General features: G+C 41.5%; 2 protein-coding genes across 2 annotated transcripts; both read left to right on the top strand.

Moving 5' to 3' along the window:
• Positions 1-42: 42 nt before the first annotated feature.
• On the top strand, positions 43-2,374 carry nup42 (nucleoporin 42). The gene is made up of 7 exons (XM_037264697.1): positions 43-305; positions 448-691; positions 783-871; positions 951-1,027; positions 1,121-1,207; positions 1,325-1,424; positions 1,494-2,374. Exons 1-7 carry the CDS (start codon positions 167-169, stop codon positions 1,991-1,993), a joined length of 1,236 nt encoding a protein of 411 aa, XP_037120592.1. The 5' UTR covers positions 43-166; the 3' UTR covers positions 1,994-2,374.
• Positions 2,375-2,561: 187 nt separating this feature from the next.
• rims3 (regulating synaptic membrane exocytosis 3) lies at positions 2,562-17,880 on the top strand. Its single transcript, XM_037264700.1, has 7 exons — positions 2,562-2,766; positions 5,691-6,014; positions 12,637-12,778; positions 12,852-12,964; positions 14,017-14,118; positions 14,188-14,327; positions 14,399-17,880. The coding sequence occupies exons 2-7, from the start codon at positions 5,750-5,752 to the stop codon at positions 14,609-14,611; spliced, it is 975 nt and encodes a 324-aa protein (XP_037120595.1). The 5' UTR covers positions 2,562-2,766; positions 5,691-5,749; the 3' UTR covers positions 14,612-17,880.
• The last annotated feature ends 769 nt before the right edge of the window (positions 17,881-18,649 follow it).

The following is an 18,649-nucleotide window of genomic DNA, read 5'->3' as shown; positions in this document are numbered from 1 at the left end:
GCGACGAGGCTGCTTTTCACACGCCGTCCGTTAGGGGGCGCAAGCGCTACGCTTGCTTTGTGGGCGAGATGAAGAAACCATTGACGTCATTATTCTGCGACTTTAAGTGGGAAGACTAAAAACAAAACAGTTCGCTTTGTTGACTCCGAATCCAAAGAAAAGAAACATGACCGTGTGTAACTTTTTTCTCCAAGGCCGTTGTCGTTACGGTGATAAATGTTGGAACGAGCACCCGAGAGGAGGCGGTGGAGGATATAACAACTATAATCGCTCTTCGGCTCCGCAGCAGTCCCGAGGAGGTGGAGGTACAGTACTGAACTCAAGGCAAACTATTTAAAGACGAGGCTCTTATGATAAATATTTATAAAGTTAAGAGTCCAATTAGTGTGTTTATGTAAAGGCGTCAGATAAGCGCAATGTTGATTCTTTGGCGTGTGTATGTTTCAGGGTATGGCAACAAGGTTTGGGTGAATCCCTCTCAGCAGAAAGGAGGCTTCAACCAGCAACAGCACTCCAGCCTGAGGGATCACAGGGGCGATACAGGACAGGACGTGAAGAGCTCCGATTTTAGTTTCTCTTCCCAAAACAGATTTTCGGCACTCGGCAACGATAACAACTTTGAGAGAGAACGAAGGGGAGGAGGGGGAAGAGAAGCAACGGTAGCTGGTGAAGAAGATGATGAACAGAAACTGTGAGTCTGCATTTCGTGAAGTATTTTTTTTTTATTTGACATTTTGGCCAAATGCCGCAATTCCATACGTGTTCTTTTCCTGATCATCTAGGGAGATCATTCAGAGTGATATGAAGGCATGGGAGAGCTCCGGCCAGTGGGGCTTCTCCTGTTATGGTAGCTTCAAGACACAATTATCTGGTTGGTATCAAATACATCATCTTTTTTTGAAGAAAGTTATTATAATTTATAACGAATCTGGCTTTTTCCCCCTTTTTAGGTTTTGCTGATCTATCTCCAGAAGAGCTTCGGCTGGAATATTACTCTACTAAAGCATCAGGAGACATGCAGAGTTATGTAAGTGTAGTATTTTTGTATTTAAAGTAACTTGTCCTGTCTATTTCAAGTATTTATATATATGCTGGGGTTCTCCTGATCCGTTTCTTTTAGGTGAGTGGTGTCAATCTGTTGCTCAGTCAATGGAGAAACAGAATCCAGGAGCTCCTGCGAATGAATCCAGCCACTCGTGCAGCTTTGGTGAGACACATCACCCTTGAGCCTATTTTTTACACAAATATGGTGTCTTGAAAGGCTCATAATGTAAGTCTAGGTACTACTGGAAGTGAAGTTTTTATTTATTTATTTTTTTTGCAGCTTGCAGAACTAAAAAATCCATCACATCAGGCATCGTCAAGTGGCTTTGGCTCGACAGCTTCCGGATTTGCGTCATCTTCATTTGGTCTGGGCAGCACAGGTAATTCCCCCTTTGATTTATAAAATGCGAGAAACCTCACCCATTGTGCGAATGTTTTTATTTATTTAGGATTTGGAGCAGCACCAGTCCAAGCAAGCAGCACTTTCAGTTTTGCTGCTCCGGCAGGTGGATTCGGTTCCTCGCCAGCTCCAACATCCAAGCCAACTTTTGGCAGCGCCATCTCAGCCCCAACTGGTTTTGGTGCCCCCTCCTCTTCGTCTGCTTTTGGTTCAAGCGCTCCTTCAGCTGGATCGTTCTCCTTCGCTTCTCCAGCCAGCAACCAGCCGGCGGCTCCATCTTCAGGATTTGGCTCGGCCGCAGGCTTCAGCTTCTCCTCCACTACAAACAACAAAGGCTCATTTGGAAACGGTTTTGGGTCCGAGGCACCTGCGGGAAGTTTATTCGGACAGTCAAGTTCCTCCACGAGCGCCTCTGGAGGTGCCTCGGACATGTTGTTCTCCCCCGAGAGCGAACTGAGCCCCGAAGAGCTGGATCAGTTTAAAGCGCAGAGGTTTACTCTGGGACATATTCCCTTGAAGCCTCCTCCTGCTGAAATGCTCCGGGTTTAATTTAAAGCTTCAAATTATTTTACGATCACACCCAAATAAAAAAACATTTATCTGTTTTCCCGCATTTCGAAAATGATTCATTTTGCATTATGCAAATTATGTGCACGTCGGCCCGCCCCTTGTTGATTGAAACAGTTGCGCGGATTAGGAGTAAAAGTTTCTTGAAAAACTTTGTCAGCTATACCTGCAGGCCAGAGTTGTTTTTTTTATAATTTCTGACAACAGTTGGTTTTGATTAATATAACTATTCAGATCGCATGCATGCACACTCTGAAACGAAGCAATGGATCTTGGAAGGAAAGTGGCACGGAGACCAAGGTCCTCAAAAAAGTAAGTCAAACAAAACTCTTATGTCTGTTGGCAAATTATCTGTTACTACCTAAAAAAAACGTCAATTTCTCATTTTTTGTATTCGACAAAAATAATTTCTACGGTGGTTTTTGTGCGTCCTCGTGATATAAAGTTGAACTTCCACATCAGGCCACACGATGTCGCTGTTTTCCCCCACCACGACCACCGTCTCGCTTTTATCCCACTCCTTTCTCATCCTCAGCAGCGCCCCCTCGGCTCTGCTCAACCCCACCTTGGATTGCAGCTCCAGAAGCAGCAGAGAGCAGACCGGAGACGCCGTGCAAAGCTTTTCCCCCCAAAATTTTTTCACCAAGACGTCAAAATAACACCCGAACGATGACATTAAATCACGCGGGACGCAAGCACAACATCATTTGACAACCTGCGACCTACATCGCTCCTCTTCTTCTCCGCTCCTTGTGGTAAGTGCTCATGCAGTTTCAGCACCACAATTGTGCACAATGCAATGTGCTGTCACTGGGATACAACGCACGTGATCAGCCGAGCATCTTTATTATGGCTCACAATGTAAAATATAAAGAAGTGCATGACAGGATATGGAAATTGATTATCTTGCATTTTAAAGTATTTAGCTAATTGGCCCCTTTTGACATCTGACAGTAATTTAATGACGTCTCCCTAAAGTCACCGAAATATTGCAAAAATTAAGTATTTTTTTGAATATGTTTTTGTATAGGGGCTCCAAAGTTTAATATCGCAAGTGTCTACTCAAAATGGATTTTAAATTTACTACGTTTTGTTAAATCAAGAAAAATGTGGGGGATCTTGACATTTTACATTTTTGACATGTATGTTTTTATTCTTAATATGTTTTGAGTGCGTGTGTTTGGGTATGAGTGAGGGTGTCAGGCAAAGGGAGGGCAGAGCACATAAGCATATAATTCTATAAGCACATTACCAGCACGGACTTTTCAGATGGCTCGTCCTCTCCGCCAAGCACTAGACGGGCTGGGCCACACTCATGCTGAGGTGCGAGATTATATCAGATGGCACACACACACACACACACACACACACACACACAGGAGCGCATGCATACAGACATTGCACCTCAACCTCCCATCTGTGGGTGGTTAGTGTGTGAGGTCAACATTTGTTGTTTATATTGATTAAAAAAAAAAAAGAATAGAAAAGCCTTTTTGAAATTCATTGACACTGTCAAACTCCACGAATGGTGTGACTACTTAAACCGGCTCAGAGGAAAGCAGGCACTTTTTTGGGGGAAAAAAAAGGGAGAAAGCGGGATAATTCTCCATGTGCTTAACTCTTGAAATCCAATGCCTGGCTCCCACTTGATCCTCTGTGTAATCCACCGAGACAGTCAAACTGGGAAGAGACTCAAGCTCCGGAAAGCCTGTCTTGCCTAGAACAAACGTCTTTCACTATAATCATACAAACAAATATTTTGCAACTCCTCAAGACCCTGAAAAGTAAATCCCAAGTTTTTAATGACTCCAAGCACAATCTTGAATAATATTTATTGTGCATGTTGCAAAATGTTGCTGACAATTATTGTAAGATCATTCTTGGCAAGGACTGCCGGATTTTGTGTGTAGCAAAAGTGATGACTCCAGTCTCTATCGCGAAACGTTTGAAACAAAGCCTCCTACTGATATCATCAAATCCCTTGGCTCTGCGTGTATCATTTTGAAGGGCTCATTTGCTGGGCCGCTATTTTACACGCTAATCCCGCTCAGCTGAGCTAGCGATATAGCCCCCGCAGGAATCAATACCACCACGGTAGCCTTTTGAAGTGAAACCTCCTACGTGTCCCTTCATATGTGGACAAAAATATTGGGACGCCTACACGGAGAGTAAAAATGGCTGACATATGGAGTTGGGTCCCATATGACTCGGGTAGGGTGAGGAGCCGGAAAGCTAGACATACAACAAATGGAATGGAGGGAAACTGGGTTAAGAGTGACGTGACTGATGAGGTCGAGCGCTTTCCTGACTCATGGCCGCGTTCCCCGGTGACTAATGTGGTCAGTGACACATCTCGTCTCCTTCCCCTTAGCCTACCTCCCATGATGGAAGTCGGCCTGGGGGCACTGTGGCGCGCCCCACTCTCATCTATAATCCCATTTTAGAGCAATAGTTCCTCATTTGTTATCCTACGTATCCATCGTTTTTATTTTTATATGAAGGGATCCCTCAGGGATGCGTCCCAGGCCCACTTGCAATCCGTGAAAATCCGTGAAAATGTATTCCAGTGATTCCAAATGTCAAAATTGTGCCGATGTGGCGTCGTTTCCAGATGTCTCCCCAAAAAAAGCACAATGCATATCCATCCAAGTCTTAACTTCTAAGGACGTATTAAGGGCAAACTCACTCTACACTATATGTATTATTGAAGACATCCTGCAACAGGAATAAGTGCTGTAGCATAAATAATATGTGCATTCGTCCGTACAACCGTTCACCAGTCTGTAAAAAAAAAGAAAATGTGTGCACACAGTCAGAGTGCATCGTTTGCTTCAATTTTGCTTCCTCGATGAGTCAGGATGCATTTGGGTCTAGTTTTTATGAGACGCACAAGTATGAGATCCAGTGATAAGGTTGAGGCGAAGCACGGAGGTTTCGGGAAGATGACACTAGTGACAAGGGGAATTTTTAAAAAGGTCATTCTGATGTAATAAAGTATGATCAGATAGAAAAATGGCGTGTGAAGAAAAAGGCTGGGTGACATAAGAAGAATTCCTGGGATGCTTTGATAGCTCTTGTACAGTTTAGGCTATGAAGTAAATTTATGGAGTAGATATGAATCCACATGCGAGCCCGGCGGCGGTTACTGTTTAACGTTGGAGACAAAATATGATTGCGGGGAGACAAATAGTAGCTGACAAGGTTGCCCGCCAACAGCAGGCCATCCCTGACATTTGTGTTCGTGTGACTGGAGATATTTCTTACCACCCACTGACCTTTGTCTTTGTTCTGCACGTACTGTGAGCTATTTTGGAAGCTTTAGGAGGAGGTAGTTGTACCTGCTTTCCAAGTCGTTAACTCAATAATTAATTATTTTTATTTGATTTATTTTTTATTTTATTTCTTATTTGTATTTTTTTAAAAATTTTATTTCTTATTTTAATTTATTTTTTATTCTTTAGTACATATTTTATTTATTTTGATTTATTTATATTTTTTTATTTACTTTAATTATTTTAATTTATTTACAATATATTTGTAGGTACTTCAATTATATTAATTTATTTATAATATATTTCAATTTATTTTAATTTTATTTATAAACATTCTAATTTTTGAATGTGTTTTTCACTCATCACCTTATTCTCACATCATATCTTCTCTTCTGCCGTTTCCTCAGCACCCCCACTCCAACGTTCCTGCCCAGCCCCCCCACCGGTCCTCTCAACCAGCAGGACCATGATGCTGAGCAGCTCGGTGGAGGTGCCCAGCCCGGGCGGGTTGAGCAGCCTCAGCGGTCTGAGCGAAGCGGCTCGGAACGTCGTGCGCTCCTCTAGCATCTCGGGGGCCATGTACAACCTGGAAAAGAGTCCCGGCGGCGGGGGCCCCGAGTCGGCGTCGTTGGCCGGCAACAAGAAACGCCGCTCCAGTCTGGGGGCCAAGATGGTGGCTATTGTAGGCTTGTCACAGTGGAGCAAGAGCACGCAGCAGCTCAACCAGCATGGTCAGTCATTTTCATCATCCGTTTTTTCTTTCACTGTTCTTCTCGAGGCGGGAATATCATGTTAGCAGGGGTGAACGATAATGATGGGGACGTTATGTTCTCCCGTGGGAATAATTATACAGTAATTTCATACGAGAGCAAACACAATAATTCCTGTTGGGAAGTCAGATAACCTGTCACATTTGGTAAAGGCCCATTTTATTTTTAAATTTCACCATAAAATCTGGTTCATCTTCCATTAATATCTTGGCTAGTTCATGTGCATCAGCGCCCATGTGACCTTTTCAGAACAGTGCGTCCATGTCTCCAATTTACTTTCCGCTTGCCTGCCTGCAATGTGGCTGGACATTGACTGTGTTTATTTTTGGAGATCATTCAGCCTTAAAACTCAATCTGAGTCTTGTCGCTATCTGCTGTGTAAATCCAGCAGAGTGTGACATTTCATAGCCTGGTCCAGACGGATTTTGTTCAAATGCCAAAGCACTTTATTTCGCAGAAAACGATTTTCTGTTGCTTTAAAAAGCTTAGGATTGCATAATGATTTTTTTTTTTAATACCAAGTTTCTCATCAGATAAACACATCTTTTATAGATATGAACAAACAAGCCAAAATGATCCCTGGCCCCTCTATTTGAAATCCACATTTTCTCATCCGTGAGGGTAAACGGAAGCGTGACGAAAGGTGCGTGCATGTCCAACACGCTTTTGTGATGCCAGCGCTAACAGAGGTCACCATATGTTCCAACGAGCTGCGTAAACCGGAACACACAGCCGTTATTCACGGGCCGCACGCATTCATACTGAATCCCAAATCAAGACACATGGAGTCTTCCCCGCAGCATGTGGGAATTCGCAAATTCAACCCTTGTGTCGAATTTTGTGGCTTCGTCAACCCTGAGTCTAATATTATAAATAGATAAATAAATAAATATACACACACATATATTATATATATATAGTATACTATAATTAAAAAAAATTTATACATATGCAGTAATCCCTCGTTTTCGCGGATAATTGGTTCCAAAACCCACCCGCGAATAAGTAAAATCCGCGAAATACGGGCACCAACAGATTAGTACTGGCAGGCTAACGAGTTAGCGAAAGATGCTAATTCACAATCGGGCTAACACGCGAATACGGATTCTAAAGGAATGTAAACGAACATTTGGAGCAATACTACATTGTCCTAAAGGTAGTACACGTTTCTCATTTAGAGTTTATTTTGAGCTTTAAATGTTTTTTTTTAATTTGGAAAAAAAAATCCGCGATGTAGTGGAAGACACGATAAACAACGCGACAGTCGCGAGGGATCACTGTGTATATATAATAATAATATATATATAAAAATATTTTTTTTACACGCACACGTATATATATTTTTTATTTATTTATTTATTTATTTATTTATTTATTTAGTTTTAAATATAATCTCCGCCAATTGCTGGTGGGTCTTAATGCAGACAAAACAAATAGCAAAGTAAGCATGAAGGAGGCTCATTGTGGCCAAGGATGTGAAGAAGAGGGAAAAGTGTGGTGGTGGTGGGGGGTGTTCTAAATTTAGATGTTCTCAGCTGCCAGGAGAACATATCTCGCCTGGAACTAAATGAAGGGATCATGCACCCACCGTGCGTCACCTTGGTCCGTATTATGGCTCTCCGTGTTTATGGTGGCGTCACCTCAGCTTCACCTCCATGACGCTCTAAACGTGGCTAAAAGCACAAATGTAGTCATGTTGGGAAATTACGCAACGCATCAATTTGACCAGGCCTTTGTATTGTTCCAACCCAAAAAAATAATCATAAGAATAAAATATAATAAATAAATATAATAAAATACAATAAATAAATAATAAAGTTATATAAAGTAATATCTATTAATCCAATCAGCCAGTGAAAGTCATTTGCAATGCTGCATTTATTCTCTAATTCGATTTGCCTGTGCACTTGTTAAACCTATTTGGGAAAAAAGGGCTGAAAACCTCAGGAGATAGCAACGGAACCTGCATGTTACATAAGAGTGATCATTTATTCTGTTCAAGCACTCTCCCCTTTAAACATTGTGCTTCATTTCAACCCTTTCAATTAAATAACAGGATTTAAAGCGGAGGCTTACACAATGAATCGAGATGAATACTCGTCAAGCGTGCTGAGAAGGTAACGTTGACAGCGTGATTGTGTTTCTGCGGGCCATGTTCTGGTCATGGTCCCATTTTGTGAATTGGATCCAGTTCATTCACAAACATCAGCGGAATGAGCTCTTTTTCTTTTTGTAGAAAGCCTACATTTAAAAAATAATGGCGGACATCTTGAAAAACACACAATCCGCGTGTGAAATGACGCAAATACGCCTTGGCTGCTCCCTTTCCGCCCTTCCGTGCTTGATAGATTTTCTAATTCGAGGATTTGTGGCTTTTTTTTTTTTTGCTCTATTTATTGCCTGCTATTATTGGCAGCGAGGAAAAAGGAGCTCACAAAGTATTTCCATAGGTTTCAAAAGATGACTCAGTCAGTCTTATCTCCTGTAGCCGTGGCTCGCACGAAGGGCGACCCCTCTTGAGACTAAGGAGCACTAGATGAATGGAACCAGGCAAAAATAAGATGTTGATACGCAAACCATATCACTGCTTGGCAGTCCGTCTCATAGTTTGCTCAATTATTTTTAATCGTGTTTTTCAATCTCTGATAATGGACAAGCCGAGACTAATTGTTGGGTTCCTTAATAAGATGAATTGTGCAGCAGGAAGATGGAAGCACCAAATAGGGTAAAACCAAATGATAATGAATTAATCCCCGATGAGTATGCCTAGAAAGTCATAATACTGTATCCTTGACCTCTAATTAGTTCTGTTTTCATTTGGTAACTGTGTGTGTGTGTCTACTTTGTGAGTCATCAGCATTTTTGCAGCAGCAGTTTTCACCATGTTGCCTGTTTTGGGGAAAAATCTCTCCACCAAAGAAAATCACTCTAATTAAGATGACTCAAGCCTTCTTGAAATTTGACTGGAAATATTTTACAATGAGCTCTCTGTTGGGTCACACTCGCTCCGGTGAAAGCCATTCAATGGAACAGTCTTGAATGCAAGGTGGTTGCGCTATTATCCAAGCTTTTGAGTCACTAGCTCTCTCGATAAATGCCCGACTGAGACCTTTCTTAGTCCTCTTAAAAAGCTTCTGCTCCCCACTGGTCGATTCAGAGGCTACAAAACACATTTGAAGCAGTCGTTGCTTACGATATATATGCCTCTTGCTTTGTCCTCGTCCCACTTTCAACTTTTCCTCGCTCCCTTCAAAACAAATACAAAATAGCTTATGACTCACAGATAGAACGGATTTTTTATATTTTCTTATTCAACCAAACTAACAAAAGTCTGATAGCTTCATGCTAAATTTGTAAATGCAACCATGAAATGAAGTCATAAACAAAGTCTTGTAGCTTCATGCTAACTTTGTAAATGCTAACCATGTAAATAAGTAACCAAAGTGTTCTAGCTTCATGCTAACTCTGTAAATGCTAACCATGAAATAAGTCTAACGAAAGTCTGACTTTGTAAATGCTAAACATGTAAATAAGTCTGATGGAAGTCTGCTAGCTTAATGCTAACTTTGTAGATGCTAAACATGTAAATAAGTCTAATGAAAGTGAATAATAATAATTGAAACGGATAAATTCATCATCATCATCAAAGTCTGATAGCTTCATGCTAACTTTGTAAATGCTAACCATGCAAATAAGTAACCAAAGTTTGCTAGCTTCATGCTAACCTTGTAGATGCTAAACATGTAAATAAGTCTGATGAAAGTCTGCTAGCTTAATGCTAACTTTTTAAATTCTAAACATGTAAATAAGACTAACGAAAGTCTGCTAGCTTAATGCTAACTTTCAGACATCACAGTCGGGCAATTGGAAAATTGCATAGCTAGTAACTATAAAACTACTTTGCTGCTACTTTATTATACTCATTCACTCTCTGAACTGCTGTCACATTTTCGGGCAAACAACAACACTTGTGTCTTTCATAATAAAACAAACAACCTGAAGCGACCTAGTCCTTATCAAAATTACGACCGTTACATCATTTGCCCAACTTGGTCAGAAAGAGATTCGAGCACACTATAATGCAGCTGATATGCTGCCATTATGTTCAATCAAAGGTGGTCAAGGAGCTGTGCAATGCAACTTTCAAATAAACAACATCAGCAATACAGGAAATTGCTCCGGAGAACGGTAATTATGTTTGTGTGTTTGGGGTCTCAGGGGTGATGTGTGTGTGTAGAAGAAAAAAAAAAAATGATGTGAGCATTTGGTGCATTGAACCAACACTCTTCTCTCAGCCAATGTAAACACACAGGCGGGCTTATTTCTAAATCTGTTTCATGGCATCGGCAGGCGGCTACTGCGCCACAGGACGTTCTCGGCAGGTTCCTCTCCCGAAGCCCAAATGACATTTTACTCTTAAGCCCCAATGCAACAAATCTAAAACATGGTGAAAAAGTCATGCTAATCTTCCTATTAACCTTTTTTCTGTGATTTTTATTCCCTTTTTCGTCACGAAATCAAAATCCCAATGCCCATTTCGTTTTAAGTTAAATCAACGTGATTAATACATTGACTAAATTAGTTTCCTCTCATCCACTCCGCATAAAGTCGAGTATTCCGGGAGAAATGACTTGAGAATTAGATTGGCCTTTTTCCTCATTGTAATGAAGTGACATTATACAGCAGCCGCTGCAGCATATTAACTCATCGGCAGACATCCTGCACTACATGAAGAGTTGCCATTAGTACAAATCATTTCCCATGCAAAAGGCTAATAGCGCCTTATTGGACGGAAGACAGAGATCTGTTTTCAAAAGACTAAATGTCAAACGTCTTCAAGCTCTGACCCTGAAAAGCTCTCGAAAAAGGCTTCATAAGAAGAAATAAATATAGCCAGACCCAATTTGTATCTTTATGTAACTGACACAGATTCAACTACAAATAATCTCTATTTATACCTTCTACCTTTTTTTTTTTTTTTCGCTGCCGCCAAATTTAGCAGAGAGGCTCAGCAGTGAAGACGCCACAACAAAATCTTTGATCGCAGACACCCGTGCTTGGTTACTGTTGCTACGCGCGGCGGCTCGCTGCCGTCACGGGCGCATCCAATAGGCATGTCGGTGCAGGGAGGCTAAAAACAGCATTCTATATTACAGCTCATAATGAGAAAGGCTTCATCAGTGTTCTCTCCAAATGTCAAAGCGGCTTTAATGATCCTCACACACACACATCAAATATATGCGTACTTTTGTCTGCAATTGAATCAATTAATTTGCTTCCAACCATGTGACTCGAACTTTATTATCTAATATCTGGATTGTTTTCTCTTCATACCTTTTATGTGCACAAATATTGAATTAGATGCGGCGTGTTTTCTGCAATCTTGCACGTCTCCTGGGGATGAATTATTCCTCATATCAGCAGACAATTAAACGGCCTCTACTCCAGTCGCTTATGTAATGGTTTTTTTAGCAGTCGGATTTATGTCAGGCTCGCGCTCATTACGTGTTTGTTTTGGCTTCGGAATAAAAAGTGCGGAGCGGAAAGGAAAACAATGGGTTGAATGAGCATTTATTGGTCTGATGGGGGGGCAGTCCCGTGTGTCTTCCAATCAGCTCCCTCAGCTTACCTGTGTCTTCTCCAGGTGTTCCTCGATGTTTCTATCTGGGGCCGCCATAAGCTTTTAATTTGAAATGTTTACTACGAGATACGAGGTAGATCTAAAGTTAGACAGAGGAGATTTTAAAGGCCAGGAAAAGGCACTCGGAGAGGGGAAAAGGCTGGTCGGGGCTCTTGGTGCAATGCAGACCGTGTTGCCATGGCAATGGAAAAGGGGGAGCGTGCAGAAGAAGAGGAGGAGGAGGGGATTAAAGAGGAAGGAAGCGATCACTGCATCTTAACAGGGGCTGTTTTGATATGAAGGGAGGGCCAATTCTAATAAATGAGTCAATAGTTGAAGGAGTTGCTACTTGATGCATCAAAGAAGGCATCATTAGGAACTTAATTAGGGGGATGTTTTAGATTTGACTTTTTATTTTTTTTAATAATAGGGATGAGCTTGTCTCTATGGCGCCGGCTGTCTCAGGTGGCATCATCTGCTTCCCGATCAGAGTTGCCACAGCAGCGCTCGAAGTTTGCTAGCAGCCACTTGGCATCACTACCTCGTCGTCCTCCTCAAGTCTCACGGAAATCATTCCGGTCCCATCACGCGGCTTTGTTTGCCCTTGGTGACTGTTCTGAGGCTGCGGTTGTCATGGCGATAGGGGCGAGCATGGTGAGGGATGCTTAATAAGCTTGGAGTTGTTCAAGCCTAATGAAGTCCGATGGCTGGACCTGAGAGTTTGTTTTCACTAGCAACGAGGGGCAAATCCAGAGTCGATCAAAGAAACACTAGAAGATGTTGACTGCAAACATACAAAACATCAAAATAAAAAGAATCAAACATTATTAAATAAACCACATCATCGCTTCTAATGAAAGTCCACAAGCACAAATGCTAATGTGCTAAAATAAATTAGCATGGATGTTACGGTAATAAAGTGTGCAAGTGACCTTTGACCTCTGGTTTTACAATTCTCATTAGACGGTGGGACCAAGAAGCTTCGCAGTACCATCCGACGGAGCACGGAGACCGGCATCGCCGTGGAGATGAGGAACCGGGTGACACGGCAAGGTAGCAAGGACTCCACTGACGGCAGCACCAACTCAAACAGCTCGGACGGAACGTAAGCCATCCGCCTCGTGCGATAGCTTCACGTGAATCTCCAGCGTGACAACTCAATGGGCTCTCCTGTCTAGGTTTGTCTTCCCTACCACACGCCTCGGGCCCGAGAGCCAGTTCAGCGACTTCCTGGACGGCTTAGGCCCCGCTCAGATCGTTGGGCGACAAACTTTAGCAACGCCTCCTATGGGTAAGCCAGCAGCCAAGTGCAAGGAGAAAAAAAAAAAAATCAAGTAAAAGAACCGAGGGGAGCGCCCCGGTGATAATCCTTTGTACCGACTAATGCACAAGTATGTAAAGTTATCAGGCATGAAATGTGATTCGTTAAAGGAAAAGCTCTGAAAGACTCCAGAAGGACACATATTGGATATAGATTGTTCTATGGCTCCCTCTAGCGGAGACAAGTAATAATATAATAATAATTCATTAAATTTATAAAGCGCTTTTCAAACACCCAAAGACGCTTACAGGTAGCAAGGCAAAGACATACATGAGGGGAGGGGGACAGGGAGGAAACAATCGGGTAAACTTAAGAGAGGAAACCAGTTATGGGTAGGGGAGGTCATGCGCTTGGGAGAAGAGGTAAGTTTTTAGACGGGACTTAAATATGGGGAGTGTGGGTGAGTCACAGACAGACTGGGGGAGAGAGTTCCAGAGTCGGGGTGATGTGCAGGAAAAGGCTCTGTCACCGAAGGATTTGAGTTTGGATTTTGGGACTGTCAGACGTGAAGTATTGGAGGATCGGAGGGGACGGTTGGGGCAGTAGGGGACAAGGAGGTCGGATAGGTAAGTGGGAGCCAGGTGGTGAAGGGCTTTGAAGGTGAGGAGGAGTATCTTGAAGATGATACGCTCCTTCATGGGGAGCCAGTGAAGAGAGTGGAGAACAGCAGTGATGTGTTCACGGGACCGGGTGTGGGTAAGGAGGCGGGCAGCAGAGTTTTGGACTAGTTGAAGTCGATGGAGTGAGTGAGCAGTGATTCCAGTGAGAAGGGAGTTGCAGTAATCAAGCCGGGATGAGATGAAGGCGTGGATGAGAGATTCAGCGGCAGGGAGAGAGAGGCAGTGCCGGATTTTAGCGATGCGTCGGAGGTGGAAGTAGGAGGTCTTGACAACTGAGCTAACATGAGGTTGAAAGGACAGTGTGGGGTCAAAAATAACGCCAAGAGTGTAAATTGAACACTTCATGGCGAGTTGTTGGTTAAAAAGTATTAGAAAAATGTGTCTCTCTCTCTCTCGCTGCAGGAGACGTCCATGTTGGAATGGTGGACAGAGGAGGTCAACTGGAGGTGGAGGTCAACCAGGCCAGGGGCTTGATCCCCAAACCGGGCTCCAAGAACATCCCGGGTACACTCGATATATGCGGCAAAATCGAGTCGAATGACTTAATTATTTTTTTTGCTGCACCATCTTTAGCAACCTACGTGAAGGTGTACGTTCTGGAGAACGGTGTGTGCCTGGCCAAGAAGAAAACCAAAGTCGTGAAGAAGAATCTTGACCCCAGCTACCAGCAGCCTCTGTTGTTTGACGAGAGTCCTCAGGGAAAAGTCCTCCAGGTATCACTAATAATATTGCCGCTGACGTCTCCATTTTGTGCACATGAAATAATATTTTTTTTGGTGTGTAGGTAATTGTGTGGGGGGATTACGGGCGTATGGACCACAAGTGCTTCATGGGAATGGCCCAGATCCTGTTAGAGGATTTGGACCTCACTGCGACAGTGGGTGGCTGGTACAAGCTGTTCCCTACCTCCTCTATGGCGGACCACAGCATCGGACCACTCACTCGCCGCCTCTCACAGTCCTCCCTGGAGAGCGCCACCAGCCCTTCTTGCACCTAAAGCTGAGTCACTCATATTTGTACATAGACTCTACCTTGAAGCGCAGGAGCCGACGTACTCCTCTGAACGCGTGCAATTTTCTAAGTAGGGCAAAAAAAACAAAAAAATTCATCCATTCAACATTTTACCTGAAAACGTAGCATTTTCCCTCCGTCATATTCCAACATTCCCAAAGCGAGTGCCATAACCTGCATTTTGAGGTTCCACAATAGCATCCCAGGGCCATACAGATGACACTTTCTAAACTCTCTATGCCAAACATTAGAAGAAAAAAAAATATTTTTTAAAACCAAAGCAATTGTTATTGTTGTAGTCTTAGATGAAGCAGTCGAACAATATAAAAGTATGGATATGTAGCAGAGCCAATGATTTAGAAGTGACATTCTGCGGGCACAAAATGGCCGCCGATATTTAAATGGAGGAACGTATGTGAGGTTATTGTACAGGGCGGGTTTGAGTTTATACATAGTTATGCATATCTACAGCTAGAGTTCAAAATTGGTTTGTACTCGCGTGTGTATCGGGCTGCATGTTTGCTTGCAACATTTAAAAAAAAACAAAATGGTGGATGAAATACGGTGATAGAAAATTCTGCCTTCATATTTCTGCCACAAGGCACAAAATGAAGAGTTGAATTGAAGGGTTTTGGAGCTTCCCTTTTTCCTGCGTAGCAGCATTTGGAGTTTTGCGAGGCTTTATTTGAAATATGGTTGAAAGGCGACACAAACGACATTCTATTTTACTCACGTGTTGCGCTCCGCTTCTTTTAAAGACGGCACTTTAGTACTTTGACATGTTTGACGCTGTTTCTCATGGAATGTGGCGATTGCTTTCAATTTGAATATTAGCATGGAAATGTAACAGCACGTTGCTTTATTGATTTATTTTTTTTATTGGCTTTATTGATTTTTTTTATTTGTTTTTCACCTTTATGGGAACAACAGAAACAGGTCTGGTAGCACTTTCGATCTGACACTTGCATCTTAATAATAATTTTAAAAAAAACGAATTCAGCATAAGTTGTAGCGGAAAACTTTAACGTAGTTTTTCCAATAATTTCAAGCAAGTAATTGGCTTTTTTTTTTTTTTTTTTAAAAACAAAAATAGTTTATTGTTGGAACCAGCACTTAACTTTACAAAATCTTTTTAAAAGTGACATGAATTTGCATGTTTTTACCGCAGTACATTCCGTTGGTCAGTACTAAATGGAGCTCACATTTGTATTTTTATTTTCCCTTCACAGCACTTGAGAAATCCAACAAAATTCCACTTTGGATTTGAATATAATGTAATATTTTCTTGACATGATCTACGTACGGTATTGTAGGGTATTCTATACAGTATATATATCAAAATCTTCGTGTCTTTTTGTGGCATGATAATGTAAAATGAGTACAAATACTGTATTTGCACACAATCTCTTCAGTGCACCTTTTTGTGATTCCCAAAAAAACTTTGATGATCCACTCTTGTTTGAAAAAACAAAAAAGAGAAAACCACCTTGTATGACATCCATGTTCACTGCTGAATGTTTACTCCTGGGCAAAAAAAAAAAAATTGCTGTAAATTCCAGCTTTTTGGAGCTTGTATGAACGTGTTTGTAACTTTTTGCTGTACAGTGTGGTCGGTCATTCTGAAAGCGGAAATGCGAAGTTATCCTCGAAAAATGTTTCTTTATTTCCGAACTTCCAAATTTATTGACTCCCGCTAGCAAAAAGCAAAAATGTAATATTGCCTTTTCATTAACGTGAGTGTTATTGCTTCCAAAGCAGCAGGGTCGGCGGTGACAGAGTTGAGTCCGGTTCCGGTGACTTTTTGAATGTGATGGTACTGAAACGGGTCGAGCGTTAGTGGGAGTATTTTTATTTTATTTTTAATTTTTTTATGCTGCACTCGGCACGTCAAGCTTTTTCCACGACCGCTTGACGATGAGATTTGAATGTCCACATCCGGCATTTTTCAACCAAATTTGACTTATGTGCAAAAAAAAAAAAAAGTACTGTACGGTTAATGAAGCTGTTGCAAATGTGTTTTATTTTTATAATTCAAGAGGAATTTTAGAGAGGAGGCGGTAGGTGGGCGGGGCAAACCCGTGACGATGAGGGCTTGTTCAGTTTCCAATGGCCTTATTCTTGATGATTATTGTATTTTAAAAATCAATGCTTCACTATGACACGTTTGACACAAACGCGTTTTGCTTGAAATATTGTTACAGGAGTTCTACAAACACTATATAGAGAATATTTGTGTGTATAGTTTTCTGAATGTATTTCGTAATCACGGAAAACAGTGGTTGAGGGACGCATGCGCAATGGCTTTTTTAAAAATTCATCTATTATAATTGCAATGATAACATTTTCCTCACGAGGATGAATTCCTCTTTTGATTTGAGTTTTATGCGTGAAAATTATCGCATGCTTACACCGATTTTTCTCAATGGCGTCGGAGAATTTTGAATAATGCCGTCGCAGTCACTGAGCGGTGAGGGATTTTGAAGAGATGCTAGGAATGGGAAGGTGATTTTTATTGTTGTTGAATTTTTGGTGTAAATTCTTGCAAAATCCAATTAGAAAGTTGGACCCTAACCTTAAAGTAGCATTGGCTCTGCCAATTTTCTTTCGGCAATAAATATCGACTGTAACCTAAGTTGCTCATGAAAATACACACTTGTAGGCATGTAATGCAAAGATAAAGTAGTGACTTTTTTTTTTTTTTTTTTTAAATCCTAGCGCCCTTAGCAGCCTTTTCAAACTACTTTTTATTGTAGCAAAGCGACAAACATACCATCGTCTTATGTACTCTTCATGTCAATCTGTCAAATTGTGTCTAAAAAAAGCCACGTGAGCATTTATTTGATAGTCTTGAAATCCAATTACGAGTCACTTTATCAAATTCTAATCATTTAATTCTTTAGTCACCAATTAGATTAAATTTGTTAATATTTGCAGCTAAATATAGGAAATAAAAATAAATACTTTAGTGTTGCACTGATGTTAGATTAAAATGTTACCAAAATAATTTCTCCCAAATACAAAAGTTAAATATAACTGAATTGCACTTAGCTAGGAGCGCCTTTGTCGTTTTGCAACTGCTCTGAATTATCTTACTTCTGCACCTTCCGGCTATCAAGGCTATTGAATAAATGCTAAAATGGCTTTCCATGTTGTGAGACCGCAACAGACTATACTTAATCCCCCTTTAACCTACCTGCAACCATTAATTCCCACGCCAGCAAAGCACACATTTCCCTGAATGCAGCACAGCAAGGACAAAACAATTTGAGGTCACACGCACACACGGCGTGGCTACAAAAACATTCATCCACATTGCTGGTGTCGGTGGTCTTCTCTAACTGGCCTTAAGCTTTCCACTAGCAAAAGGGCAACGTGTAGCAGAGCCGCTTTGTGTTGGGAGAATGCATCTCACGATAAATGTAGAGAAAGCGAGGAGCTGTAATTTTCTACCTGTGCTTTGTAAATGTTTTCTATGTGCGGTATTTGATAATGTAAAACTGGTATTTTTGTGGTTTGTAAGCTGCAAAATTGATTACTTAAGGTGCACGTTGGTTTTTTTTTTAAGAAAATGCTAGCAAAATGGGGGATACAAAAAAAATGAAACGTTCATTTTGGGTTGAAGCCTGTATTTGCATGCCCTTTGACCAAGCAGTCAATAAAGTACATTTGAATCACAAATACTGGTGGGGTGCGTCCTGTATTTGGTTCAGTGGGTACCACAGATGGCGGCAAAGCACTACTTTTCACCTGCGTGAAGCTGGCTCCCCACGCCACGCAAAATTGAAGGAATAAAATTTTGCGTGGGGTGGGGGGGCAGCTTCACGCAGGTCTACTTTTCCCTTAGATAACGCGAGGTCTGTGGAAATCAAACTTCTCCCATAACAGCTGCCACAAGATGGCGCCAAAGATTATTTTCTATCAAATTATTATAATAATAACAAAAAATAAAATAACTCTAGCTGGATCACAAAATGGCAAATAAGATTATTTTCTATCAAGTTATTATAATGATAAAAATAATTAA

This window comes from Syngnathus acus, chromosome 11, assembly GCF_901709675.1.
Source record: "Syngnathus acus chromosome 11, fSynAcu1.2, whole genome shotgun sequence".
Classification (NCBI taxonomy): domain Eukaryota; kingdom Metazoa; phylum Chordata; class Actinopteri; order Syngnathiformes; family Syngnathidae; genus Syngnathus; species Syngnathus acus.
Note: the sequence above shows the minus strand (reverse complement) of the source record. Positions and strands in the feature narration are given on the sequence as shown.

Bases quoted from the DNA above. Each gene is read 5' to 3' on its own strand.
- nup42 (XM_037264697.1), top strand. From the start codon at position 167: ATGACCGTGTGTAACTTTTTTCTCCAAGGCCGTTGTCGTTACGGTGAT. The intron at 306-447 runs GTACAGTACTGA...TGTATGTTTCAG, and splicing joins GCAGTCCCGAGGAGGTGGAG to GGTATGGCAACAAGGTTTGG. The intron at 1,028-1,120 runs GTAAGTGTAGTA...CGTTTCTTTTAG, and splicing joins CAGGAGACATGCAGAGTTAT to GTGAGTGGTGTCAATCTGTT.
- rims3 (XM_037264700.1), top strand. From the start codon at position 5,750: ATGATGCTGAGCAGCTCGGTGGAGGTGCCCAGCCCGGGCGGGTTGAGC. The intron at 6,015-12,636 runs GTCAGTCATTTT...AATTCTCATTAG, and splicing joins GCAGCAGCTCAACCAGCATG to ACGGTGGGACCAAGAAGCTT. The intron at 14,119-14,187 runs GTACACTCGATA...CACCATCTTTAG, and splicing joins GGGCTCCAAGAACATCCCGG to CAACCTACGTGAAGGTGTAC.